At 49.5% G+C, this 14,726-nt stretch overlaps 1 protein-coding gene across 1 annotated transcript in view; it reads left to right on the top strand.

The window, feature by feature from the left end:
• LOC145348236 (gamma-aminobutyric acid type B receptor subunit 1-like) overlaps positions 1 to 14,726 on the top strand; it is a 226,536-nt gene that overhangs the window by 150,357 nt on the left and 61,453 nt on the right. Inside the window, exon 7 of the mRNA XM_080196436.1 lies at positions 1,914 to 2,077. Within this exon, the coding sequence (XP_080052562.1) occupies positions 1,914 to 2,077 (164 nt within the window). The remainder of the gene's footprint in view (positions 1 to 1,913; positions 2,078 to 14,726) is intronic.

Genomic DNA, 14,726 nt, shown 5'->3' with positions numbered 1-14,726 from the left:
TGAGGTGCATTTCCTGGACTTGTTCACACCTTTAAGATTAATGTGTTAATTCCTATATTAAAGTATGGGGAAAGAGCAATAATATTAGTGGTGTTAAAACCTTCATCCTCTGATGTTGCCCATCTTGATTTCTAAGTTAGTGTGTCTCGGTGTGTGTAGTTTTATACATAATATCTGTAAACATGTCTGTGTCCCTGAATCAATCTGTCAGTGTATGTATCTGAATGTGCAAGTATATCTGTTCATGTGTATTAGGTTTCTTTGTGTTTTAGAACTGTATACTCGAATGTATACCGCACAGAAGAAGGCCATTCAGCCTATTACAGCTATAGCAACTGAGTTTTATGTATGGGGATAATTCTCTGTCAACATAGAGATATCTGATGGCTGTGTGATTGTGTGTGAGGACCTTCATGTGGGTAGACCTGTGTACCTGCATTTGTGAGAGTGTGAACATGCATGTGAAAATGATTGTGTGTCAGACTGTGCTATTGAATATCACTGTGTGAGTGAGTGTGAATGACTGTGTGTGTGTGTGTGTGTGTGTGTGTGTGTGTGTGTGTGTGTGTGTGAGAGAGAGAGACAGGGAGTGCATGTGTGTGTGTGTGTGAGAGATACTGTGTGTTACTGTATGAGACTGTGTGTGTGTGTGTGTGAGAGAGAGAGACTGTGTTACAGTTTGTGTGAGAGACACTGTGTTACTATGTGTGTGAGAGAGAGAGACATTACTGTGTGTGAGAGAGAGACTATGTGCGTGTGTGTGTGACTGAGTGTGTGCATGTGAGAGATACTGTGTTACAGTGTGAGACTGTATGTGTGTGTGAGAGAGAGACTGTGTTACAGTGTGAGAGAGAGACTGTGTTACTGTGTGTGAGAGAGAGAGACTGTTACTGTGTGTGAGAGAGAGACTATGTGTGTGTGTGAGAGCGAGTGTGTGCATGTGAGAGATACTGTGTTACAGTGTGAGACGTATGTGTGTGTGAGAGAGAGACTGTTACAGTGTGTGTGAGAGAGAGAGACTGTGTTACTGTGTGTGTGAGAGAGAGACTGTTACTGTGTGTGAGAGAGAGACTATGTGTGTGTGTGTGTGTGTGTGTGAGTGAGTGTGTGCGTGTGAGAGATACTGTGTTACAGTGTGCGACTGTATGTGTGTGTGAGAGAGAGACTGTGTTACAGTGTGTGTGTGAGAGAGAGAGACTGTTACTGTGTGTGTGTGAGAGAGAGACTGTTACTGTGTATGAGAGAGAGACTGTGTGTGTGTGTGTGTGTGAGTGTGTGCGTGTGAGAGATACTGTGTTACAGTGTGCGACTGTATGTGTGCGTGAGAGAGAGACTGTGTTACAGTGTGTGTGAGAGAGAGAGAGACTGTTACTGTGTGTGTGTGAGAGAGAGACTGTTACTGTGTATGAGAGAGAGACTGTGTGTGTGTGTGTGTGTGTGTGTGTGTGTGTGTGTGTGTGTGTGTGTGTGTGTGTGTGTGTGTGTGTGCGTGTGAGAGATACTGTGTTACAGTGTGAAACTGTATGTGTGTGTGAGAGAGAGACTGTGTTACTGTGTGTGTGAGAGAGAGAGAGACTGTTACTGTGTGTGTGTGTGTGTGTGTGTGTGTGTGTGTGAGAGAGAGAGAGAGAGAGAGACACTGTGTGAGACTGTGAATGAGAGTTTGCCTGCTGTAGTGACATCAGCAGCTTGCTGACTGCAGTAAGATGGAGCTTGCTGTTGCTGCTGCTGCTGTCTCTGTGTCTGTGTCGGAGCTCCAGCACCTGGGAAGCTGGAGAATGTGTGCGGGGCTCTGAGCATCTTTTCCAAGGAGCAGGAGGAAGGGGGGAGTGGAGTGTCTGCAGCAGCCAGGATGGTGCGGAGCCGGAGGATCCTCTTGCTGCTTACTCTGATCCTTCTCCCTGTGTCCGCAGGCAGCAAGCAGACCCTGTACATCGGAGCCCTGTTCCCCATGAGCGGAGGCTGGCCAGGGGGCCAGGCGTGTCTGCCCGCTGCCCAGATGGCCCTCAGAGATGTCAACAACCGCTCAGACATCCTCCGGGACTACGAGCTCCAGCTGATCTACCATGACAGTAAGGTGAGGGAGAGGGAGAGGGGGCTGCACGTACACACACCAGCCTGTTCCTGCAGTAACTGTGTCAGAATAACATGGACCATGTGTGTTCCTGAGAGGAGGAATCACATTCCCAGGTTTTACTGAGAGGGGGAATCACATTCCCAGGTTTTACTGAGAGGGGGAATCACATTCCCAGGTTTTACTGAGAGGGGGAATCACGTTCCCAGGTTTTACTGAGAGGGGGAATCACATTCCCAGGTTTTACTGAGAGGGGGAATCACATTCCCAGGTTTTACTGAGAGGGAGAATCACATTCCCAGGTTTTACTGAGAGGGGAAAATCATATTCCCAGGTTTTACTGAGAGGGGAAATCACATTCCCAGGTTTTACTGAGAGGGGAAAATCACATTCCCAGGTTTTACTGAGAGGGGAAAATCACATTCCCAGGTTTTACTGAGAGGGGAAATCACATTCCCAGGTTTTACTGAGAGGGGAAAATCATATTCCCAGGTTTTACTGAGAGGGGGAATCACATTCCCAGGTTTTACTGAGAGGGAGAATCACATTCCCAGGTTTTACTGAGCGGGGGAATGGGGGAGCGAAGCGGAGATGATTTTTTGCAGCCTGAAGTGAGTGCTGGAGGATCTATTCCCATCACCTCAGAGACTTGCTGTGATTGTCCATCATTCCAGGTCAGCTTTCACCAGCTGGATATCAACGGCTCACCTCTCACCAACTACCCCCCCTACCCCCTCACCTCACTCTCCCCTCTACCCCCTCACAGTTCCCCCCTCTATCCCCTCACCCTCATTCTCCCCCTCACCTCACTCTCCCCTCTACCCCCTCACACTTCCCCCCTCTACCCCCCACCCTCATTCTTCCCTCTCACCTCACTCCTCTCTACCCCCTCACACTCCACCCTCTACCTCCCCCACCCTCACTCTCCCCCCTCATCTCACTCCTTCCTCTACCACCCTAACCCTCACTCTCCCCCTCTCGCCCTCTATCCCTCTCACCCTCCTCTCACCCTCCTATCTCACTCCCCCATCTATCCCTCTCACCTCCCCCTCTCCCTCCCCCTCTCTCTTCCCTCACCCTCTCTGTCCCCCCTCATCCTCCCTCTCACTCTCTCCCCTCACCCTCCCTCTCTCTCTCCCTCATCCTCACTTGCCTCCTCACCCTCCCTCTCTCCCTCTCCCTCACTGTCCCCCTCACCCTCACTCTCCTCCGTCTCCCTCCCCTCACTCTCTCCCTCACTCCTCCTCATTTTCCCCCTCACCCTCCCTCTCACCCTCCCCCTCATCCTCCCCCCTCACCCTCCCCCTTACTCTCCTTCACCCTCCTCCTCCCCTCACTCTCTCCCCTCACCCTCCCTCTCACCCTCCCTCTCACCTCCCTCTCACCCTCCCCCTTCACCTCCCCTCACTCTCTCCCCTCACCCTCCCTCTCACCCTCCCTCTCACCTCCCTCTGACCCTCCCCCTTCACCTCCCTCTCACTCATCCCCCTCATTCACCTCCCTCACCCTCCCTCTCACTCACCCCTTCACTCTCTCTCACCCCCTCATCCTCCCTCTCACTCATCCCCCTCACCCTCCCTCTCACTCACCCCTCACCCTCTGTCTCACTCACCCCCTCACCCTCTCTCTCAGTCACCACCCTCACCCTCCCTTTCACTCATTTCCCTCATTCTCCCTCTCACACCCCCTCACCCTCCCTCTCACTCACACCCCACCCTCTCTCTCACTCACCCCCTTACCCTCCCTTTCACTCATCCCCCTCACCCCCCTCATTCTCCCTCTCACTCACCCCCTCACCCTCCCCCTCACTCACCCCCTCACCCTCCCTCTCACTCATATCCCTCACCCTTTCTCTCCCTCACCCCCCTCATTCTCCCTCTCACTCACCCCCTCATTCTCCCTCTCACTCACCCCCTCACCCTCCCTCTCACTCACCCCTCTCACCCTCCCTCTCACACTCCCTCTCCCCCACAATCACCCTCTCCCCCTCACCTCCCCCTCCCCTCACCTTCCCTCTCATTTCCCCCTCAACCCCACCCCCCCTTCTCTTCCAACACACTCTCTCTCTCTTTCCCACCCCTCCCCTTCCCCTCTCTCCCCCACCCCCTCTCTATCCCTCTCCCCCTCTCTCCCCCCAGACCCTCCCCTCCCTCCACCCCGCTCTCTCTCTGTCCCTCCCCCTCCAGTGAGCTGAACCTGAAGTTGTGTGTGATTTAGTGCTTTGCCATGATGTTCCAGTCTGCAAGATGAATTTCTAATGGTGTATTTGTGACTGGAGGCTGATTGGAATGGATGTTGGCAATGTTGTCTATTGGGAGACAGTTGTAATGATCCCTCTATGTCTCTTTTTCACTTTCCCTGCTTTCTCTTATTCTTATGCCTGCTTGTCTCTCTCTCTCTATCTTTCCCTAATGTCTGTCTCTCTCACTGTCTCCCTTTTGCTCTGACTCTCCATATGTACGTCTCTTTCTACTTTTTCTCTCTCTCGCCCCCTTTCCCTCATCTCTGTCTCTCTCTCCCTCCCTCTTTCTCTCTCTCCTTCCGTCTCTCTCTCTCTCTCCCTCTGTATCTCCCTCTCTGTCCCTCTCTCTGTCTCTCTCTCTCCCTCGGTCTCTCTCCCTCTGTCTCTCTCTGATTCTTTCACTCTGTGTCTCTGTCTCTCTCTCTGTCTCCCTCTCTCTCTCTTTCCCTCCGAGTCTCTGTCCCCCCATGTCTCTCCCTGTCTCCCTCCCTCTCTCTCTGTCTCCCTTTCTCTCTCTCTCTCCCCCTCTCCCTCTCCTTCCATGTCTCTGTCTCTCTCTCTGTCTCCCTCTCCCTCTTTCTCCCTTCCCTCTCTCTGTCTCTCTCTGTCTCTCCCTCTCTCTCTCTCCCTCCGTGTCTCTCTCCCTTCATGTCTCTCTCTGTCTCTCTCTCTCTCTCTGTCTCTCTGTCCCTCTGTCTGTGTCTCTCTGTTGCTTTCTTTCTTCTGTCCCTCTCTGTATGTCTGTCTCTTCCTCACCCTGCCCCTCTATCTCTATTTTTCTATCTCTCTCTTTCCCTCCCTTTCTCACATGCTCTCTCTGTTGCTCTGTCTGTCTCTCTCTGCTCCCACTTCCCTCTGTCTCTGTTGCTCTCCCTTTGACCCTAGCTCCGTGTGTGTGTGTGTGTGTGTGTGTGTGTGGGTGTGAGTGTGTGTGTGAGTGTGTGTAGGTATGTGTGTGGCTGTGTGTGTACATGTGTGTGTGTCTGTGTTGTGTGTGGCTGTGTGTGTACATGTGTGTGTGTCTGTGTGGATGTGAGTGTGTGTGTGTGTGTGTGTGTGTGTGGATGTGAGTGTGTGTGTGGATGTGAGTGTGTGTGTGTGTGTGTGAGTGTGTGTGTGTGTGTGTGTGTGAGTGTGTGTGTGAGTGTGTGTGTGTGTGTGTGTGTGGATGTGAGTGTGTGTGTGTGTGTGTGTGTGTGGATGTGAGTGTGTGTGTGTGTGTGTGTGTGTGTGTGTGTGTGTTGATGTGAGTGTGTACCTCCCTTCTTCTGTCTCTTTCTGTTGCTCACCTCTGTCTGATTCTCTCACTCTCTGTATCCCTTCTCTATGTCCCTATTGCTTTTTCTTTCTCTCTCACATGTGTATATTTTCTCTCTCTCTGTTTCTCCCTGTGTCTCTCTCTCCCTCTGTTGCGCTCTCTATCTCTCTTTCTCTCTCTCTGTTTTTCCCTGTGTCTGTCTCTGTTACTCTCTGTCTCTCTGTCTTTCTCTTTCTCTCTCTCTGTCTCTTTCTCTGTCTCTCTGTCTCAGTGCCCCTGCCTCTCTCTGACACACTGGCAGCTTTCAGAGCGGGCTTCACCCTGTCCTTGGCACACTTGCTGCTTATCGGCAACACAATCATCACACAAACAAGGGGGTGTTCTGGCTGTCTGCTTCCAGTGCTGCTGTGCGGGAGACGGGAGGTTGTGAGCTGTGTCTCAGCCAGCACCGTGCTGTCAGCCTGAAGAGATGAAACCGTTATTTGTGGGGGTGGAGGGGACGTGGGGAATGTTTTACAAGTGCCTCTCCCCCTCCCACATTTATCACTGCGGAAGGAAATTAAGCTTCATTAGCGAGTGAAAGTGGGGGATTATTCATGTGGGAATGCAAGCAGCTGGGTGAACCATACATGGGTCTGACTGTAAAAGATTATCTCCTATCTCCACACATTAAACTGTTGCTCAGTCACGGCTCCTTCTCTCAACTTTAACCCTTTAGTTGCAGTGTTGCTTGGCACCAATTACCAAATCCATTTTATTTCCGATTCCAACTCATTCACCTCTGTCCTTAAATATACTCATTGATGGTGGGGCAGCACGATGGCACAGTGGTTAGCACTGCTGCCTCACAGCCCCAGGGACCCGGGTTCGATTCCAAGCTTGCGTAACTGTCTGTGTGGATTCTGCATGTTCTCCCCATGTCTGCGTGCGTTTCCTTCGGATGCTCCAGTTTCATCCCTCACTCTGAAAGATGTGCAAGTTAGATTGATTGGCCGTGTTAAATTGCCCCTTGGTGTCGGGGGATTGGCAGGGAAAATATGTGGGCTTGCGGGGATAGGACCTGAGCAGACTAGATGGGCTGAATGGCATCCTCCTGCACTGTAGGGATTCCATGATTCTGTTCTATATGGGGATGTGGACATTGCTGGCTGGATCAGCATTTGTTACCCATCCCAAATTGCCCCTTGAATTGAGTATCTCACTATTAGTTAAAAATCAGGGATAGTTAAAAATCAACCACATTGCTCTGGGGCCTGGAGTCACATGTAAAGTTCAAGTTTATTTATTAGTGCCACAAGCAGACTTACATTAACACTGCAATGAAGTTACTGTGAATATCCCCTAGTTGCCACACTCCGGCACCTGTTCGGGTACACTGAGGGAGAATTTAGCACGGCCAATCCACCTAACCAGCACATCTTTCAGATGTAGGCCAGCCCGGGTAAGGATGGCAGATTTCCTTCCCTAAATTTCCTTCCCCAGTGAAAGGGGTGGGTTTTCACAACAATCAATGATAGTTCCAAGATCATCACTGAAACCAGATTTATAATTGCAAGTTTTATTAATTGAATATAAATTCCACCAGCTGCCATAGTGGGATTTGAACCTGTGTCCCCTGCACCATTTGTCTGGGCTTCTGGTTACTACTCCAGTGACATAACCACTACATTATCATCTACCGTTCTCCCCCCCACCACCCCCCCCCCCCCCCCCACATTCACTCTATCTGTCTCCAGAATGCCCCGCTCCTTTAAGAGCAGCAGAAGGGATCAGTAACCCAGTGACTGATGCTCTGGGAACACGGGGTTCGAATCCCACCACGGCAGCTGGTGGAATTCAATTAATCAAAATCTGGGGTTGAAAATTAGATTAATGATGATTGTGGAATTATTATTAAAAACCCTCCCTGTCGCACCCCTCAAAGTGTATTTGATTTGATTTGATTTATTGTTGTCACATATATTAGCATACAGTGAAAAGTATTGTTTCTTGCGTGTTACACAGACAAAGCATACTGTTCATAGAGAAGGAAAGGAGGGAATGCAGAATGTAATGTTACAATCATAGCTAAGGTGTAGCGAAAGATCAACTTAATGCAAGGCAGGTTCATTTAAAAATTTTGATGGCAGCAGGGTAGAAGCTGTTTTTGGTATGTATCCTCAAATCTTTGTATCTTTTTCCTGATAGAAGAAGATGGAAGAGAGAATGTCCGGGGTGTGTGGGGTCCTTGATTATACTGGCTGCTTTTCCAGGACAGCAGGAACTGTGGAAGGAGTCAATGGATGAGAGGCTGTGTATGTCAGTGCATGTCATTGTCCTGATGTGGCTCGGTCAATGACATACTTTTAGAAGTGTTGTATTGTGGGAAAATCAGCAGCCGCCTTGAGCCAAGGAAGTCTCCAGAGGCAGCAGTGAGATAATGACCCAATAATGTCTTTAGTGATGTTGGTTGAGGAATAAGTAATAGCAGGGACACGGGAGGAACCGTCCCTCTTTATTATACAGTGCTGCAGAATCTTCAGAGTCCACCTGAGAGATTCAATATCTCACCTTGGCGGGGGGCCGTGGGGTTAAGGGGACAGGGATGTGTGGGGGAGAGGGCTATTAATGCCATCTCGGATATTGTGCTCAGGTTTCTGAAGTGAGACTTGAACTGTGAAAGGAATACTGAGAGGCCTGGAAAGAATGGATGTGGAGAGGATATTTCCCACTAGTGGGAGAGACTAGAACCCCAGGGCACAGCCTCAGAGTGAAGGGACGTTCCTTTAAAACTGAGTTGAGGAGGAATTTCTTCAGCCAGAGAGTGGTGAATCTGTGGAACCTATTGCTGCAGAAGGCTGTGGGGGCCAGGTCTTTGAGTGTCTTTAAGACAGAGAAAGATAGATTCTTGGTCGATAAGGGAGTCAAGGGTTACAGGGGGAAGACAGGAGATTGGGGATGAGAATCATATCAGCCATGATTTAATGGTGGAACAGATTCAATGGGCCGAATGGCCTAGTTATGCTCCCACATCTTATGGTTTTATGGTCTAACTATGGAGAGGCAGAGTATGATTTTTTGAGGGACAGTCCCTAAATCTGAATGTGGTCCTGAAGAGGGAGCAGAGAGAGAGGGACCTATTGTGCATTGCTAGATGGCCCCTAAGTGTGAGTGTGATCCTGAAGAGAGAGAGGGACATATCGTGCATTGTGAGATGGTCCCTGAGTGTGACTGTGATCCCAAAGAAAGTGCAGAGAGAGGGGGAGTTTGGCACCCACACACTCTGCTTTTAAAATGCCTGATTTGCAGACATTCCTGTCACATTGCTGTCAATCCATCACTGCCACAGATTAATTTGTGGGCTGCTCTTTTCCAAATGGATTTCTTGGGTAAGATCATGAGGGACAGGCAGCCACATCAAGTTTGTGAACAGCAGCTGCAGATGTGCCTATATCTGCTCCTGCCTTAGCTGATCGGCTGCTGAAACCCGCACCCCGACCTCTCACTCTGTAAGACCATAAATTATTGGAGCAGAATTAGGCCACTCGCCCCATCGAGTCTGCTCTGCCATTCAATCATGGCTGATAAGTTTCTTAACCCCATTTTCCCCGTGACCTTTGATCCCCTTACCGACCAAGAACCTATATATTTCTGTTTCAAAAACACTCAATGACCCGGCCTCCACAGCCTTCTGTGGTAATAAATTCCACAGATTCATCACCCTCTGGCTGAAGAAATTCCCTCTCATCTTTATTCTAGAGGGTCGTACTTTACTCTGAGGTTGTGCCCTTGGATCCTGGTCGTTCCTCCTAATGGAAACATCTTCCCCACGCCCACTCTATCCAGGCCTTTCAGTATGCTGTAAGTTTCAATAGGAATTCCACCTCCGCCTCCCCATCCTTCTGAACTCCCAGAGTCCTCAAACGCTCCTTATACATCAAGTCTTTAATTCCCAGGATCATTCTTTGAACTTCTTCTGGACCCTCTCCAAGTCCAGCACATCCTTCCTTAGATACAGGGCCCAAAATAGCTCACTATATTCTAAATATGGTCTGACCAGAGCCTTATACAACCTGAGCAGTATTTCCCTGCCTTGATACTTTAAATTCTTCTGAGCTCCAATAGGTATAGGCCCAACCTGGTCAACCTTTCCTCATAGATTAGGCCCCTCGTCCCAGGAGTGAGTTGAGTGAATCTGCTCTGAACTGCTTTGAATGTAATCATGCCTTTTTTTCAAATAAGGGGACCACAGAGAAGCGACAGGGATACACAGTCAGCTTCATCAATTAGACAGGCACGAGAGGTCACAGAAACCATGGCTGGTGCTAGTGCTGGATTCACCAACTCAGTCCCACAATGTGTGAGGGAATCGGGACTTCACTTAGGAAAGGGCTGTAATACATATCAGCCCAGCTACAGAGAGCTGTAACACATATCACACTAGATACAGAGACTTGTAATACGTATCACCACGGCTACAGAGACCTGTAATACAAATCACCCGACTACAGAAACCTGTCATACATATCATACTGGAAATAAAGAGCTGTAATACATATATGGGGTACAGAGAACTGTAATACATATCACACTGGATATAGAGAATTGTAATACATATCACACTGGATACAGTGAGCTTTAATACATATCACCCTGGTTACAGAGACCTGTAATACATATCACACTGGAAATAAAGAGCTGTAATACCTATCACATGGGATACAGAGAGCTGTAATACATTATTGCAGTGGGTACAGAGAGCTGTAATATGTATCAACCTGGCTCCTGTGAGCTGTAATACATATCACCCTGGCTACAGAGATTTGTAATACGTATCACCCCCTGGTTATAGAGACCTATAATACATATCACACTAGGTATAGAGAGATGTAATAAATATCACCCTAGTTACAGAGATCTGTATTACATATCAACCTGGCTACAGCAAGCTGTAATAAATATCACCCTGGTTACAGAGACCTGTAATAAATATCACACTGGATATGGACAGCTATAATACATATCACATTGGGTACAGCAAGCTGTAATACATATCACCCTGGTTACAGAGACCTATAATACATATCACCCTGGTTGCAGAGACCTATAATTCATATCACCCTGGCTACAGAGAACTGTAATACACATTACACTGAGTGCAGGGAGCTATAATACACCACACTGGATACAGAGAACTGTAATACATATTACACTGAGTGCAGGAAGCTATAATACATATCACACAGGATACAAAGATCTGTAATACATACAACATTGGGTACAGAGAACTGTGATATATATCACCCCAGTTACAGAGAACTGTAATACGTATCACACTGGGTACATAGAACTGTAATACACATTACACAGAGTACGGGAAGCTATAATACATGTCACACTGGGAACAGAAAGCTTTAATTTAGATCTGGGCTGTAAAACACATTGGGCGCAGAATGAACTCGAAGCTTTGCCATTAGTAATGTATGGAGTGCCCAGTTTTATTCATTTACTTATTCACACCAATTGCATTGCACCCACTCTGAGAATCAATCAAATCAAGCCAGAGAGAGGTGAACCCCAGTGTCCTGTATTTTCAGCAATCATTTTGATAATCTTCCTCAGGAAGAGGGCATCAATGTCCAGCCCATTCTAATTCCCCGAGAGCAAGTGGCATTGAGCTGCCTTGTTAAAAACACTCCCAGGACAGGTACAGCATGGGGCGAGATACAGAGTAAAGCTCCCTCTACACTGTCCCCATCAAACACTCCCAGGACAGGTACAGCACGGGGTTAGATACAGAGTAAAGCTCCCTCTACACTGTCCCCATCAAACACTCCCAGGACAGATACAGCACAGGGTTAGATACAGAGTAAAGCTCCCTCTACACTGTCCCCATCAAACACTCCCAGGACAGGTACAGCATGGGGTTAGATACAGAGTAAATCTCCCTCTACACTGTCTCTTATGGGCAATTAGGAATGGGTAACAGATGGTGGCCTGGCCAATAAGGCCCACATCCCATGAGTGAGAGGCAGAATTTCCCCAGTCCAGAGACCCTACATTCCATTTCTGAGCTTCCCAGACACCAGCCCTCTGCTCCTTCCAGCATTAGTGCAGTTCAGTTGTGCACATTAACTTGCACTACCTGTCTCAAATTCACATGCTGATAAAACATTGACGCCAGCACATCAAAATGAAGATAAATAGGTGTCAAATGTAATGAGGAAATTCCCTGCAGTCAAAGGTTCTGACAGCGAAAGACTTTAATCTAACACTTTGCATTTACACAGGCAGCCTGCTCCCCAAGGAGAGGAATCACCCCTGGAGCAAGCAATTCCTTTCCGTATTTCAGACAGCCTGTCAATAGGATTAACCCTTTCACCCACCCCTCCCCCATTCACAGCCAGACACTGGGCAAGTGGGAGGGGGATTAACCCTCTCACCCACCTCTCCCCCCAACCCTTCCCAATCCACAATTAGGTATTATAAACTTACCAAAAAAAAAAGAATATAACACAGGGACTGACCCTTCAGCCCATCAAGCCTGCTCCGTTATGTGGTTTCTATCCCTCTGTTCGCCCCCCCCCCCGTTCATGTATCTATCAAGATGCGCCTTGAACTTTGGCTAATGTGCCTGCTTCCACTACTGGCACCCCTATGGAAAACTTTCCCCGCATGTCTCCCCTAAACTCACCACCAACCTCTTGTGGTCGAGCCTCCCACCCCAGGAAAACCCTCTGACTATCCACCCTCCCCATGCCTCTCATAGTTTTGTAGACGTCTATCATGTCGCCCCCTCAGCGTCAGGAATATGTTTGCCCTAAAGGTGTGGCTTGTGGTGCGGGGGTTGCTGTCACATGACCTGGTAAGCCCCTTTCAACCCCTCAGGGTTGTCATTAGAAATCATAGGAGGCCATTCGGCCCATCAAGTCTGCACCGACAATGATCCCATCCAGGACCTATCCCGCAATCCCACCGATTTACCCAGTCAATCTCTTGAATTTAGGCATCCCCTGACACTAAGAGGCAATTTAGCACGGCTAATGCACCTAACCCGCACATGTTTGGAGTGTGGGAAGAAACCGGAGCACCCGGAGGAAACCCACACAGACACAGGGAGAATGTGCAAACTCCACGCAGACAGTGACCCAAACCGGGAATCGAACCCAGGTCCCTGGAGCTGCGTGACAGCCGCGCTATGTGTCACCGTGCCGTTGTTGTGCTGACCTCCTGATGAGATTCCACCACTGTGCCCCTGCACATCTCAGCTCCTGTCCCCCGCACAGCCCCATGAGGCCTGAATTCCAGGAGAAAGTACAGAGGCCAACTCCTCGTCTGCTCTTTCTGTCTCTCCGTTGCAGAGAAATCTCCTTTGACAATCCAGATCAGCTCAGCACTTGCAGTTGTTTGTCATTATACTCCCTTTCTCAGTAGGCCCCTCTGGGCAGCTCTTAATTCAATGAGATGGCAGTGAGGGGCAGCACGGTGGCACAGTGGTTAGCTCTGCTACCTCACAGCGCCAGTGACCCGGGTTTGATTCCTGGCTTGGGTCACTGTCTATGTGGAGTTCGTACCTTCTTCCCGTGTTTGCGTGGGTTTCCTCCGGGTGCTGCGGTTTCCTCCCACAGTCCAAAGATGTGCAGGTTAGGTGGATTGGCCATGCTAAATTGCCCCTTAGGGTCAGGGAGACTAGCTAGGGTAAATGCATGGCGTTATGAGGGTAGAGCCTGGGTGGGATTGTGGTTGGTGCAGATTTGATGGGCCGAATGACCTCCTTCTGCACTGTAGGATTCCATAATTCTATAAGTCAGCACTGTTAATGTGGAACAATGTCCCTAGGAGCTGCGCACAGAGTGAGATTGCTGGGTTATGGGGAAAGCCATCATGCCAATGCAACGAATTGGAAAGCTCCTTCACAGGCTGGCACGGGGAATGATGGGCTGAATGATTGCCGTACTCATTCTATGGAGATAGTTCACCTCTGTGTTCCTGCTCCGCTGACATGGACTAACGTGACCAACCTGACAGGGAACTGGCATCAGATTCGGAAAATAATTCCCGCTCGGAATGCTGCAGGTGTCGGGGTTTCCCGGCCCAACCCCCCCCCACCACCGCCCCGGCCACTTAACCCACCAAGGAGCATGAACTGACAGGAGGTGGGAGAGAGTGAGGGGGTGGGGATGCCCCACCCTCTGAGAGCTGGCTGGCTGTGTGGTACCAGCAGTGCCACCCAGAGTAGTGGCCCCTGCTGGAACTGCAAGCTGCGCCCAGATTCAAAGTCTCGGGGCATCCGGGTTGGAGGTAAGCATCATGGTGGGTGGGGGGGTGGGTGGGGTCAAGCTGTGGCTGCAGAGGTGGAAGGGGAGGCCAAGGACACGGGGGGGGGGAGGTGATCAAGGTGCGGGGTAGGTGTTTGGTGCTGAGTAGAGGTTTAAGTTTATTTATTCGTGTCACAATTAGGCTTACATTAACACTGCAATGAAGTTATTGTGAAAATTTCCTAGTCGCAATACTCCGGCGCCTGTTGGGGTACATTGAGAGGCAATTTAGCATGGCCAGTGCACCTAACCAGCACATCTTTCTACTGTGGGAGGGAACCGGAGCACCCGGAGGAAACCCATGCAGACACAGGAAGAACGTGCATATTCTGCACAGACAGTGACCAAAGCTGGAATTGAACCTGGGTCTCTGATGCTATGAGGCAACAATGCTAACCACAATGTTACTGTGCTGCCCATAACGAGGGAACGTATGGGTGGCAAAGGGTAGGCCTTTGAGGGGGATGTCTGATGCCAATTTTGAAAGGGGAGGTCAGCAGTGGAGTCACCCCCTCCTTCTCCCACCTGAAGCCCCAAAAGAGTGAAGTTTCCGCTTCCCTCCTAGACTCCCGAACCCCTCCCCATTTCCCTAATAAATTAAGGGCCACTAACAGAGCAAGGGCAGGCAAGACATCCTTGGCCATTGCCCAGCCCCATCTCCCGTTAATGTACAGATGGGTGGTGGGCAGCAGGGAGGCCACGTGGGGAATCTATGGTTCTGTTTGCTCGAGGATGGTGGGGTCATCAAACTCTGTCCAATATGTTCCCTGAGGAGGGATCCTTGCCATCCTTTGCAACGGCAGGATTTTAATGGAATATTCTCCACTTGCCTGGATGAGCACAGCCCCAACAACA

The sequence above is a fragment of the Carcharhinus amblyrhynchos genome, chromosome 9 (genome assembly GCF_965287045.1).
Source record: "Carcharhinus amblyrhynchos chromosome 9, sCarAmb.v2.hapA, whole genome shotgun sequence".
In the NCBI taxonomy this organism is placed as follows: Eukaryota; Metazoa; Chordata; class Chondrichthyes; order Carcharhiniformes; family Carcharhinidae; genus Carcharhinus; species Carcharhinus amblyrhynchos.
The sequence above is the reverse complement of the archived record's forward strand: the minus strand, read 5'-3'. Positions and strand labels throughout refer to the sequence as shown.